Source organism: Microtus oregoni, unplaced genomic scaffold (genome assembly GCF_018167655.1).
Source record: "Microtus oregoni isolate MIOR12 unplaced genomic scaffold, Mior012 000009F_ref0000495, whole genome shotgun sequence".
Taxonomy (NCBI): Eukaryota; Metazoa; Chordata; class Mammalia; order Rodentia; family Cricetidae; genus Microtus; species Microtus oregoni.
The window spans coordinates 6,977,030-6,991,644 of NW_024543068.1; the positions used below are offsets into that span (position 1 = coordinate 6,977,030).

The following is a 14,615-nucleotide window of genomic DNA, read 5'->3' on the forward strand; positions in this document are numbered from 1 at the left end:
CTCGTCTGATCTCGGAAGCTAAGCAGGGTCGGGCCTGGTTAGTACTTGGATGGGAAAAACCTTGTCTCAAAAAACAAAACAAAAACCCCAAACCAACAACAAACAAATCCCATAGAAATCTCTCAAGAGCCGGGCGGTGGTGGCGCACGCCTTTAATCCCAGCACTCGGGAGGCAGAGGCAGGCGGATCTCTGTGAGTTCGAGACCAGCCTGGTCTACAAGAGCTAGTTCCAGGACAAGCTCCAAAGCCACAGAGAAACCCTGTCTCGAAAAACCAAAAAAAAAAAAAAAAAACAAAACAAAAACAAAAACAAATCTCTCTATCTCTCTCTCTCTCTCGACCCTATTATGTCCAGTTTCTCAGTTCTTTCTAATGCCTTCCCCAAGGTCCCAGGTTTCCAGGACAAGCTCCAAAGCCACAGAGAAACCCTGTCTCGAAAAACCAAAAAAAAAAAAAAAAACAAAACAAAAACAAAAACAAATCTCTCTATCTCTCTCTCTCTCTCTCGACCCTATTATGTCCAGTTTCTCAGTTCTTTCTAATGCCTTCCCCAAGGTCCCAGGAGACAGGCTGTATCCTTTCTTTGCTCAGCTAGTCCATATTCCATTTATCTAGCTTCACCGGCATAGAATGACGTCGTTTGCTTGATTTGCTTTTTGAATATAAACTTCATACTTCCACATTACCTTTTATTTTTTCCCAAATCCCTAGGATTAGGAAAAGTGGCACGGTAAATTCTGTCTACGGAACACAAGTCTATTACTGATGAAATACTGATGCCAAGGCAGGGTTTGCTTGGATGTCACAGGTCAAACTGCTAATAAATTACACTCCAAGATACGGACACTCTGCCTGACCTCTTGTGACAGGTCAGGCAAGCTGGTGAGTCAGGGGCATGGGTTTCAGATGTGTTAGTCACTATGCGTTGGCCAATGTGCAAATCACAGTACTTTGATAACACTACAAAACGAAAGCAATAAAATTGTCGGGTAGTAGTCCACATTCTAGTGGATGAGGTGGCCTTCTTCTTCCGTCATCTCTACCATCCGAAGCAGTACCTGAGATGGTGGAGTGGAATCTTAGGAGCTACTGTAGCCAAATCACTTTACAGCCTGAATTTGTAGAGACAAAGCTCCAAACGCCTTCAGGAGTTCTCAATTCTGGACTGATGATAGAGTGAGCGCAAAAGCGTTCGTCTCCTTTAGACTTCTACACAATTTCGCGAGGTCTATCCTCGGCAAGAGGCGCGAACTTTCCCTTCCGCTTGACCTAAGCTCACGAATCAAAAGATGACTCCGCATTTAAAAACTGTCCCAAGCCCCAGCGCGCGGGGGACGGCAGCCGAATCACGTGACATGCCCGCCAACCTCAAGACAGCGGGGAGCCCCTCAAACCCTCTCCGTCCCTCCAGAGAGGCCGGGCGCCCACGCGAAGCCGTGCGAGGTACCCTTAAACTCTGCGGGGGTGAACGGGGTGGCACAACTAGCAGCCTCCTCCAGTTCCATCGCCCAGCCGACTCATCCCGCCACACCAGCCCGGATCGCTTCCGCCAGTCTGCCCAGCACGTGATCACGCGAGACTTGGGGTGTGTGTATGTGGAGGGGTGGGTAGGCGGCGGCGGCGCCGTATTTACTCTGGTTCCCCCCCCGCGGCCCCGCCCACCCGGCCCCAGCCAGGGCGCGCTCGGCGCCGGCGCGCGTGCGCACGCGGCTCTCGCGGTGTCTCGCGCTCGGCCCCGCCCCCCGCTGCCCCCGCCCTTTCCGCCCCTCCCTCCCTCCGCCCTGTCTCTCGGCGGCGGCGGCGGCGGCAGCTCGCGCAGCTTGTTGGCTCGCTATATAAAGGGGAGAAGCAGGCAGACCGGACGGCTGGAGCTGCAGCCGGTGGCGGCAGCGGCGGCGCTGGGAGCGGTGACCGGTGTTGGTTTCCCTCCGCGGCGCCGTGTGGGGAGCGGGCGACGCCCCCTAACCCCGCGAGGGGTCGTGACTTGTATTTTTTTTCCTATTTTTTGCTTTTTTCTTTAAGGCGATTCTCGAGGCTCCGAGCCGCGGGAGGAGTGCCCCCCTCCTCCTGGTCTCCCGCCTCTCACTCCTTCGGGATCGGTTTTTGTTGAGCAAATTTTGCCCCACTCTTGCGGGTGACTTGGGTCACCCTCCGGGTCTGAGGGTTCTTTTTTTTTTTTTTTTCTTTTTTAAATCTCGTTCCCTCTTGTTTGTGTTGTGTGTGGAAATGGCGAACTCGGCAAACACAAACACCGTGGTAAGGACGTGGTGCGGTGGCCGGCGGGGGCAGCGAAGGTTCCGGCGGCGGCAGGCAACGGCTGGGGCGGGCGGGGGCGGGCCCGGGCGAGGCGGCGCTCCCGACCCGGTACCCCCCCCCTCCGCCCTCCACCGCCGCTGCCCGCCGCGGGCCTGGCCTGGCGGGGGGGCGCCGAGGGCTGGCGGGCGGAGGGCGGCGGGGCCGGGAGTGCCGCGGGGCGGGCCACGCAGGCCGTTGGGCCCTGGCTGCCGACCCCGGGGCGAGGACAGGCGGGCGGCGACCCCACGCGGGGTCCGAACCCGGCCAGCCCCCGAGCGGCCGCGGGTCTAGCCCCGCGCCTGGGGTGCCCGCTCGGACGCTGCCAAGGTCCGGCGTGCCTTTGGGGGCACTCTGGAGGTGGTGCTTTGGAAAGCCTGCACTGGGGCCGATTTTGCTAATCTTCCAAAGGAAAAAAAAAAGACAAGAAAAAAAAATGAAGGTTGGAAAGCACTTATCTCGGTTCCTCCCCAGTGGGTAAAATGGCGAAGGGGAAGCAAAACCCCCGTGGTAACTTCGACTAGCAAAAGCACCAGGACAAACAAAGCCTTACAGTGAGTGGCCCAAATGTCCCCGCATTCGCCTTGAAATTTGCCTACTTCTTCCCGCTGCTCCATTTTTTTGGTTCTTTGCGATCACGTAGGTTTGCAAAAAGCAGTCACATAAAAACCTTTTCCGTAGTCACCAATGCAGTGTGATCACTAGGCCACCCCAACTCTTTAATTTTTAATTATAATAAAACACTTGTTTTTTTTTCTTTTTTGGTTTCATTTTGTTTTCTTTTTTTCTTTCTTTTCTTTTCTTTCTTTTTTTTTTTTTTCTTTTGCCCGGCCCCAAACGCCGCAGAGCAGCCCGCTGCCGCCCGACACCGTACCGTTGGCGACTCGGGTCGATCCATCATGGCTGCGGCCGCTTACCCTGCTTTTCAGTGCCTGCGCCTTGTGGCCCTCCTCCCTTTGGCTGCCCTGTTTATATAGAGCCATTGCCGCTCTCTAATATAGACTCTGCCAGGATGGGAAGGTGCTTTTCAGGCCTACGTCACCGCCTCTCCATTTAAACACCAGATCCGGCTTTAAATAGTGAGAGCTGCTGAGCGCGGGGCAGGGAGGTGCGTGCTCCCGAGGCGAGAGGCGCCCGCGTGCGGAGCTCAATTTATTTCTAGGTTCCTTTCACGCCGAAATTTCGCTTCCGAGCCGGGAGGCTGCTTACACAGATCCGAGTGTGTTTTCCTGTAAAAGCTAGGGTATGCTGCCTTTGTTTGTAGTGGGAAGTAGGCCAGAATTGCAGCATCGTTTTATTTTTCCTCTTTATTTATAGAATTTAAATTTTAAACCATTTTAGACCACATGATTTTTTTGTCCCCTTGAACTTTTTTTTTTTTTTTAAAACATTCTCTGCTTAAAGAATATTGTACATTAAATGTTTCTCTCACAGAGGACTTGGTAGTGTTTTGTTCACCAGGTATTCAGGAAATGTTAGAAACACAGCGCCTAACGTTTCATCGTGTTTTCTTAATACAAACACACAAAGCACGAAGTGACAGAAGCTTAGTCACTCGAGAGATCTTTCTGCCTACAATACATTGATAGATGGGGTACTAAACTGGATTTTAAGCATTAAAGGTTAGGTGGTGGTTTTAATTGTATCATTGGCTAACATGGGGTCCAGTATAACAACCCACCCAATTTACTTAATATTGTGCTAGAAAATTAGTACTTTTTGAAAAGAACCTTCCAGTGAATCATTTGATGATGCCACAGGAGGCCTCTAATTTACGGCTTTCAAAGTTTGGAATATTGCCTTTTGAAAGGACAGATCTAAATGACTTTGTATGCAGTAGAGACAAACCCTGGCCCAAGAGGTTAGAATTTAAGCATTTCCCTTTTCCCTTCAGCCATAGTGAAACCAGATTTGTACCCAAGTGTCTGAATCTCAGAAGATTTGGGGGTAACTGATTTCTTGAAACCTTAAAGCATACCAATTTAAAATTACACGGCCAATGTACAGCTCAGTGGGGTAGCTTGAAGGACAAACTAGGGCAGGGGGACAAAGGCATTTATATGATCAAATTCTGATTAGATTGCTGGTTATGACCAGGAGATGGCTAGTGAACTGAAAGTTCCTCAAAATTCAATAATTGGAAAGGTTATGAGATAGGACGGGGGTTAAACCAAGCGTGAATAGTAGGACCCAGACATCATAAACTATTAATCACGGTGTTTGTTATTTTGCTCACAAACAAGGAAATTGTAACAGGAATTTGTATGGGTTGCGTGTGCATAAAGAACTTTGGTTTCTGAACTACATTGCACAGCCTTATGCCTCTATAAAATATGTAATTATTAAATCCAGTTTAATGAAGCCAAAATATGTTTTTTGTTTGCTTGTTTTTGTTTTTTGTTTTTGAGACAGGGTCTCTGTAGACTAGGTTGGAAATCTGAAATCCTCCTGTCTGCCTCCCGAGTGATAAGCCTAGTTTAGGATTGCCATATCTTTAAAGGCACAATTTAAAGTAAATTTTAGACAGTTGGCCAAATGGCTTGTATTTAAGAATTTCTTAAAGGCTGTTAAACTCTTGAAATCAGTCTTTTATTGAATCTTATTTTTCCTTTAAAGCCTAAATTATATAGATCTGTGATTGAAGATGTTATTAATGATGTACGAGACATCTTTCTGGATGATGGAGTGGATGAACAAGTCCTGATGGAACTAAAAACTGTGAGTTTGGCTCTTTTTAAATAATATCACTTTCAAGAAAAGCCCATTTCCTTTGTCACCAAGAGGTAGCTTTTCCGTAGTCTGGATGTTTGACGTTAAGGAGAGGCGAAGAGATGCCTTAGTCTAGTGAAGGGCTTCGTTTTAAACCCCAGTTGTACCATCTCATCTCCCTCTGACTGTGGGCAGAGGACTTGCATTTTAGCTTCTTTCCCTCCAAGACAGGAATTGGTAGCACAGACTTAATGGCTGGTTGTTCTCAGGATTAAATGCAGTAAATGTAGGGATACCTACCAGAATGCCCCCAAATAGCTTTTCTTCTTCACATGTAGTGTTTTGTGGTTCAATTACTTGACGTCTCAGTAACAGCTTTTATGTTTTTGTAGTCTTACTGTATTTCTGTTCTAAAAGTTGTTTGCTACAGGGATTGAACAAATCCTTGCTATGATAAAAGAATTTAGGCACTAGCGTTAACTCCTTTATGTGTGCTCAATGTTCCAGTTATTATATATTAAACATTGAGAGCTAGTTTTTCTCTTGAATTTATGCAAATATACTTAGATTTTTTAAAATGACATTTGTGTGGGAACTGGAGAGATGGCCCAGTGATTAAGAGCTCTGACCGCTCTTCCCAGAGGAACTGGGTTCAACTCCCTGTACCCACATGGTGACTCACAATAGTTTGTAACTACAGTCCCAGGAGATGCTCACTTCTGCATTCACAGGCATCAGCACACAAGTGCCGCACAGACATTCATGCAGGCAAGACACATATATACGTAAGAAAAATAAATTTTAAAGAGATAGTATTTTTGTTTGCATAGATCTGTGGAGTATTTTTATACTGGTTGGACTAAGTACCCAAGTTTGAAAATTTCATAGTTTATCATTCTTCAATTTTGAAGTTATATCTAGTGTGTTTGGAGAAAAGACACATTAAGAGTGCTTACTCTGAAATTAAGAGAACCTGAATTCAGATCTCCATCACCACGTGCCTGTCACCCCAGTGTTTGGGGGATGGAGACATCTGGATCCCAGGAGCTCCAGGTTTTAATGAGAGACCTGTTTCCAGGCAAAGGTGGAAAGTCATAGAGGAAAATTTAAGATCCTTCTGTAGGCTCCACATGCATACCTACACAAGTTGTCCAGTGAGAAGCCGGCAGCTCAGCTCACACTTGTGTGCACAGTACTTACTGTCCCTTTCCTTGAGAGCCGCAGGCTTGCTTTAGGTGTATTTATTGTGTTGATGACTATTTTATACTCATTGTTGTTTAGGGAAACGTGTTAACTTTGGAAAGATATGCATAATTTATTTTCAATGCATGTTGGAAGATCCATTTAAAATACAATATATATTAATAGATTTTACTCTGAAAATTTCATTGTTATAGGTTGAGATATTGCTGAACTATTAAGAAATATTTTAAAATACCTTTTGGTTTCTCAACTGTGTAACTGTAAGAGAAAATTTTCTTTCTATTCTTGAACCAAAACAAGAGCAAAATACAGAGGCAGATGGGACATCTAGCTTCTTTTAAGTCCTTTCTACTACTTTTTTGTTGTTGTTAATTCTGGAAAAATTGCTGTCGTTTGTATAAACATAGACCTAAATTTTTTTTGAAGTTCTCAGTAATTTTGAAAAGAGATAAGTGGAGCAGAAACTGATTGCATAAAGTTGTCTCCATGTGCCATGCATGGTATATGCACCCCCATCATCCATACACAATATAATAAAGAGATAAGGAACTTGAGATCACAAGATATTAGAACTATTGATTTAGAAATTGGAAGCAGTTCCTTTAGAGGTGTGTTGAAATTATCACAGCTAATAAATGGTCTAGGGACATTAGCTGTGGTCTTTTCCATTCAGATGTGGAAGCTAGAATTTAACACTCATTTAAAGTAAAGTAAATCTGAGTTTTATTGTGGAGATGAAATATGTCTTAATTTGTTAACTTTTAGAATATTCAGTAAGAATTTGTCGATGTGAGAAAGGAACAAATGTAAGTTTTAGTGGGGTGAGTAATATCAAGTGAGAGAGAAATGGAAATGTATTGATTGATGCTTAAGGATGCTAGTGTTAGAGAACCTCCTCTGAAACAGGAGTTGGAACAGTGTAAAGCACCTAAGTTACACGGAGAGTAAATGCAGAAGTTTAGCATGGTCCTTTACTGGACTAAGTGCTTTGCTGTCTTCAGATGTTGTTCTTACACTCTGTAACTTTATACAGACTGTGTAGAAGACATAATTTCTGTAGGTGTGGAAATGAGCTTTAAAGACTTTAATTGATTTACAGTAGAGGTCAATTCTGGATCTTTATTAATTGCTCGTTTTGTAAGTTTACAGTCTTGACACTTCAGTCTTCTGACTGGTCCCCATAACTATAAGACATTCTATTCAGAGAAACTGCGTTGCCTCGGAAAAATCAAGTCTCTGCGTTTGCATGCTTCTTACATTTAAAAGAGACTCAATTTTTGATCTTCAGTTTCTACCATAGTACCTGCCATGTGTGGCTGGCATTCAGTTAAATATTTAGTGAACTGGTTAATAGTAGCTGTGGCTCCTGAATCTTAAGAATGCTATTTTTATTGCTAAGTGGGGCATACTCTTATATCTTGGGTTGTAATAAGAGTTAAAGCTGTTAGACCAGAATGAACTTAATTCTCTGTATTAAATTTCTTGAGGACCTTGTTAGAATTTTCAGAATGTGCCCTAGTTTTCGCAGTTGGATGCTAGTCCTGTCCAGGGGACAGCTGTCTACAGTGCTGGGAAGAAATGCTCTGTGTCTGTATGTCATCTACACGGTAGTCATTAGCCACATGGGACTGTAAGGCATTTGGAATGTGATTAGAGCAACCGAGAAATACATTTTTATTAATTTTACTTAAATTTAAATCACTACATGTGGCTAGTTATTACCACATTGAGCCACACAAATTTTCTCGTTAACAAGGTTAACAGTCAGTGTATATTTTATGATTTATAATGGACTTTAATTTAACACTAGCCCTTCTCCCTTTTTAACTGTTCAACAGAGGTTATCAAAAGGTTGCTAAGGCTGTCAGATACAGTGGGAAATTAGATTATGACCTGAGATACATGGTGAGGATGCCTGTAATGTAAAGGTTAACTGGATACTGCAGGTAATGTCATGACTTAAAAAAAAAAAATTCAGCTCAGTTCTTGGGATGGTTTCTCAAGTGTTAGGAGCTCACTTAGATGTGGGAACTAGGGAAGACATTGTCGATAAACTTGTATTTAAGGGATTGTGGATTGGCAATTAACTGGGTGGTAAAAACAGAAATTCTCTTCAAAGTGAATAATAAGCGACTAAGAAGGGGAAGGTGGGAGAATCTGCACAAATTTAAGGCCAACCTAGTCTGTGTAATTGCAGGCCCCAGTCAGGGCTACATAGTGAGACTGTCTCAAAACAAACAAAAGTCTAAAGTAAATGATAAAAAACAATTTGTCAGACCTGCCTATATCTAAATAGTAAGTACAACTTGAAATATATACATTTTCCTACCATTGCTGGAGATTAAGTGAAGCACCTTGTGCATGCTGGGCTAGTGCTCTGCCATTAAGCAAGTTTCTGTGTTGATAAAATAGGTTCCTCAGTTAGAGATGTGTCTGAAAATTCAGGTTCCATGTGGCTCTAGGGCCTCAGATTTGGTGCTTCTGGCATGTTGACATGATTGGTTAGTTGTTTCATGTAGGATGTTAGCAGATTCTTCTGCTCACTACATAGCACTTTGTAGTTATGTTCAGAAATGTCTTTATTGCTAGTCTCCCTAAGGAAGTAGTAGCAAAATCACCCCAAACTTGAGAACCACTTTCCTAAACATACGCTAATTGTACATAGATACTTGATACACTGATAAAAATATCTAGAGTATAAATTGAGTAATTACCTACTTTCTGTCCTTTGACAAGAGCATTTAGCTAGTAGGTAGTAGAAATGTGGACCTAGGTGTGCCTTGAGCTGAAAGCCCTCCTTTCACATTCCACCATCTGTTAGCTAAGTGCCCTCGTCACGGGATGGTTAGAGTTCACTTTGAATCCCACTGTGAACTGCCCATTCTCCAGCAGCATGCTGGGCTAGACATTTTAAACCACTCTCCTGTTTCCACAAAATATCTAGCTACTGGATAAAGTGTACAACTAATCATTTCAGAGCTTCCAAAAGCTGTTAGGGAACTCATTTCCCAAACGAAATAGACAGTAGATGAAGTAACAGTGTGGTTAGATGAGAAGTGTGGATTAGAGCTAGCATTAGGGTGAGACAAGTGAAGTGCCCAGGATACAATATTCAGAGACGCTGAAATAGACTTCTGGATTTTAATTATCTTATTTTTGCCTTCTATTATTTGTTGATCTTAGATATCTTGCCTAACTTCTTCAGGTTCTTTTTCTCTAAAGGAGGTGATAATGTCTACATATGTACTTATATAGAACCAAATAAAGTTTAGTTATTAAATTGTCTCAGTAACACATACACACAGTTTTACACCTCAGCCTTTTTGGGAACAGAAGTTAATGTTTTTCATGTCAATTTTAGATGCCTAGGCAAAAAATTACTGAATTATGGGTTTACCAGAATTAATAGTTACTTGTGGGAAAGGGAGCTAATAATAATAAAGTGAAAGGCTCTTCCAGTTTTCTAAGCAAAAGAAATTTGGTATTCCTAGTTTCAGCATTACTAATACAGTTACTATTGCCAAAACAATGTAACATTGTTTTAACCGCGGACAGTTAGAACCTGGAACTTTTTGATACAGTTAAAATTGTGTTGAAGTAAAATTAAAAGATTGGAGAGATGGCTCAGCAGTTAACTTGCTGCTCTTATAGAGGACTTGGGTTCAGCTCTCAGTGCCCGCATCAAGGCTCACAGCCATCCCTAACTCCCATTTTCCAGGGAATCCAATGCCTTCTGACTTCTCTGGGTATCATGCATGCATGCATGCATGCAGGCAAAACAGTTGTAAACATAAATCTTTTTTAAAAAATGAAGATAAGCATTGAATAAATGAAATTTTACTTGATGGTATATGCTTGGTGCATAGTTGTAGACTATTATTTTTATATTTGTTTAGTTATACCTATCATGACTTTTTTTTTTTTTTTTTTTTTTTTGAGACAGGGTTTCTCTGTAACAGTGTGGGGAACAAGTCCTGACTGTCCTGGAACTTGCTTTGTAGACCAGGCTGGCCTTGAACTCACTGAAATCCGCCTGTCTCCACCTTGCAAGTGCTGGAATTAAAGGCGTGACCACTACCACCTGGCTAAGTCCTAATTCTTGATTGATTAGCTCAACTCCTGCAGAGCTTTTGGAATATATGGGACCTTGTGTCAAGACTAGCCGACACCAGCCGGGCGATGGTGGCGCACGCCTTTAATCCCAGCACTCGGGAGGCAGAGGCAGGCGGATCTCTGTGAGTTCGAGACCAGCCTGGTCTACAGAGCTAGTCCCAGGACAGGCTCCAAAGCCACAGAGAAACCCTGTCTCGAAAAAAAAAAAAAAAGACTAACCGACACCTTTGACATTTAGTAGGCAAGAATTAGGAATGTTGCATTCCCCATGGGGCCATGCTGGATGATACAGACAGGCTCTGCCTAAAATGCAGTAGCATGCTATATAGAAAATAGAAAACAGTTTTATTTTTCCAATTTTGTTTGAAGTTCATACTAAATGACTGGTAAATTCTTAGTTATCTGTTAGGTCCTTAGTAAAATAGTATCTTCATGAAGGAGTTCATTCAAAAGTAAAACTGTTTCTAATATACACAGGAAGTAACCACCATACCCCCTTTGTAGAGCCCTGGTCGGCCTTGAAATCACAGATCCACCTGCCTCTATTTCCCAAGTGTTGTGGGTTAAAGACACGTACCACCATGTGTAGCATAAGTGACTGGCTTTTCTTTCAGGCTTTGGGACTTTGATGTTTCATTTTAGAAGACTGTAGATTAAAAGCAGTCTAAGGTTATTTCACTGAAAGTAGTTTAGTCTATAAAACTATAGTTCAAGTTGAGTATCCGCTAGTCTAGGGCAGATAGGCTGTACTACCTAAGCTTCTGCTCTAGAGTCCGACTAAATGGCTCGCTGTTCCTCAAAATAAGTGTACTAGTTTCCGCTTATCTATGGTCTTCTTTATTAAAAATATATTTTACGTGTGTATGTCTGCATCATGTGCTTGGTGCCTGTAAGGCAGGAAAGAGGGCATTAGATCCCTGGGAACTGGGTTTACAGACTATTGTGAGTCGCCATGGTGGGTGCTGTTAATTGAACCTGGGTCCTCTGAAAGAGCAGAAGTTCTTTTAACTACTAATCCTTCTCTCCAACCCCTGTTGTTATTTTTTGATGTTTTAGTTACTTTTGGTCAGTTTTATTAGAAAAATATTAAATGAAATATTCCAGAATGAGCAATTTGTGGGCTTGAAGTTGTGTGCATTCTGACTAGAATGATGAAATCTCCCCAGCCAGCTGCATAGTCGAGGTTGAGTCATTCCTCTATGCAGTTTATTCATTCTGCATATGCAGCTCATCCATTAATCACTTTGTGTCCACCCAGTTGTCAGAATCCCTGCTGCAATGCCGCAGTGTTTATGTTCAGCTAACCTTACATAGAGCTGTTCCATCAAAGTGTCCGTGTGCTTCACCATCTTATCATGTAGGCACTGTATTTCACTAGCCGAAACAGCTTTCTTCATTAACCAATAAAAGCAAAACATAGTCAGAAGGACTTCCCACACCAACCCACAAGAAGACTGCAGTTCATTCGGTAAGGTACTTGAGAAAGAGATCAGTCACATAGGATTTATCACAGGAGGTCCTTATAGTTATGTTTCACTAATTTTATTTGCACTGTATATAATTTGCAAATTAAACTTTATCATGGGTTTGTATGTATGTAGGGAAAAATATTATATTTGAGTCGAGTGTAGTTTTAGACTTCAGTTGGAACATGAACTATTTTCTCAACTATAAGGGTGAATATATCATAGGCTACATATACTACATTATATACAATAGTACATATTGTATAACCTACAGGTTATGATTTACTGTGGTTACAATTAAGCAGAAGATGCGTTTGTAAACTTCAGAGAACTAGTCCTGTTAACATGGCAGAAAATATAACAAAATACAGAAGCTACTTTTCATGCTGCATTTCCCTTTCATTTTGGTTCTCATACAAAATTCAACATTGACTTTTTAATGACCCACTAATGAGTTTCAATCCTCAATTTGAAAAGCATTGGTTTTGACTTGAACTACTCACTGGGAAGCACCCCAGAATAATGTGGTCAGTTCTTGTGGCTCACGTCTAAACCTGCTGATAGAGGAGGTCTGGGATCACACCTCAGAATTACTTACTGTTCTGCAGCTGCTGTCTCTTCCCCTCCACCCTACTTTCTTCTTTTTTCTTTATTTTCTTGTTCTGAATTAGTGGTTCTCATTTCATGCTAACTGGGCAAGCACTCTTAACCACTGAAGTACACTTGAAACCTTCTCAGTTATGATTTTTTGATTGATAGGCTCTTGATATGGGAAAGTAGGGGAGTTGAACATACACTCAGCTGTTTTGTGATATTTGACTCTTTTGGCTTTTGGGGGGCTACCACCCAGTTCCCAGATAAATCATACACGGATTCTTATTCTTAGGAATGCCTGGTCTTACCTTGGCTTTTTCTTGCCAGCTCTTCTTTTCTTTCTTTCTTTTTTAAGTTACAATTATCTGGCCAGTGTCTTAGGCTTCTTGCTGGCTAGCTCTAATTATAAATTAACGCATTTCTTTTAGTTTATATTTTACCATGAGACTCATGGCTTGTTACCTCACATCTTGCTTTTCCGGCTACCAAAAATTTCCTCGGGGTTTTTATCTTTCTCAATTTCTGTATATCTTTCTTTACTTCTTTTTCTGTGGCTTGCTGTGTATGTGTAGCTAGGTGGCTGACCCCTGATGTCCTCTCTTTGTTTCCTTGCTCCTCTCTTCCTGATTCTCCTTCTGTTTATATTCTCTGCCTGCCAGCCCTGCCTAGCCTTGTTTCTGCCTTGCTATCCTGCTCAGGTCTTTATTAGACAATTAAGTGTTAGACAGGCAAAGAATCATAGCTTCACAGAGTTAAAAGCAGCATAAACAAAAGTCACATACCTTAAAAGAATATTCCCCAACATAAAAATAGTATTCCCTAATACTCAACTGCATTTTACATGTAGTCAATATTTCTGTTTATTTGAGGCTTCATTGGAATGATGTGCTCTCATTCCAGTGGGTAGACCAATTGATAGTAATAAAAATGAAACATGAATTTAGAAAAGTGTGAAGGGGAGGCTAGAACAATGAGTCAGTCAGAGTTCTGTTCCTAGACCCCACTTCAGGTACCTCCAAACCTCTTGTAACTCCAGTTCCAAGGGATCCAGCCTTCTTTTGGTTAGGGAGAGCAGCCATAACCATGTGACATATATTCACACAATATAATTCACATACAAGTAGTAAGATAATTTTTTTTTTTTAAAGTATGATAGGTTGGGGTTTGTTACCAGTCAGTGTTAGAACTCCTAACACTTTTTTAAAGTATGATAGGTTGGGCTCCCCCTCTGAGGAGTGGATGGGAGATGGGATAGGGAGAGGTAGTAGAGAGGGAGAATGGGGGGGGGGGAGGTGGAGAACTGGGGCTGGTACGTAAAATGAAAAAAAAACTAAATTAAAAATAAAAAGAACTAGGTTGGATCCTCGTCCTCATCTCAATTAGAAAATTGTGGTGCAGAGAACCTTTTTTCTCCTCGAGGCAGGATCTTACTATGTAGCTCTAGCTGTCCTGGAACTTACTATGTAGACCAGGCTGGCCTTGAAGGCATCTGCCTCTACACCTGGCTTAAAAACCTTAAAAACCATTTTCTTAAACATCAATTGCTCTTTTACTTCACATTTTAATTTTTTTAGAAAAAAATTATGCATGCACATATATGTATGGATATGAACCACCATGTATATGTGGAAGTCAGAGGATGACTTGTGGGAGTTGATTTTCTTGTCTACCGTGTGGGTCTCAGAAATCAAACCCATTATCAATTTGGTGACAGGTGCCTTAACCCCCCCCTGAACCATCTCAACAACCCCTTCACCTTGATTTTGACTCATGAAACCAGGTTTTGAGTTTGAAAAAGAGGAAGACAGGAGGTTCAGGTGACTAGTATATCTGAGAAACTTATATAATATACTCATGTCTTACTTGTCATGCAGGTACCTGTTTTGACCTGCTTTTAGCCCACTTTGCGGAGATCAGCCAGACACAATTTGGACCCTTAGGAAGTAGTACTTTGTTGCTACAGGAAGAAACCAGTTGTTTTTAGTGTGGGGTTTGTAGAAGCCTCTATTGCTGGCTAGAAGTTTAGGAGTAATGTAAATCAATTTTCCTTTAATTTTAGGTGAGGAAAGTGTCTAAGAATGTTACATGATTGAGTCATATTAGTAGACAAACCAGGATTAACTGGTTTCCCAACTTGTGACGTAATGCTGTTACATATTTAAAACCACTACTACAGTAATAATAGCAGCTAGTATTCAGTGGTCACTGTCTTTAACTCTGAAGCTATGAATAGAGTTT

The 14,615-nt window shown here is 42.1% G+C and overlaps 1 protein-coding gene across 2 annotated transcripts in view; it reads left to right on the forward strand.

The window, feature by feature from the left end:
* Positions 1-1,791: 1,791 nt before the first annotated feature.
* Positions 1,792-14,615, forward strand: part of Gtf2a1 (general transcription factor IIA subunit 1) — a 34,234-nt gene continuing 21,410 nt past the window's right edge. Inside the window, exons 1-2 of one of the 2 annotated variants that reach the window (XM_041658322.1) lie at positions 1,792-2,256; positions 4,909-5,010. In XM_041658322.1, the coding sequence (XP_041514256.1) occupies positions 2,227-2,256; positions 4,909-5,010 (132 nt within the window). In that variant the 5' untranslated portion in view covers positions 1,792-2,226. Of the gene's footprint in view, positions 2,257-2,393; positions 2,847-4,908; positions 5,011-14,615 lie in introns of those variants that run through there. The other variant, XM_041658323.1, reaches the window with a different exon arrangement.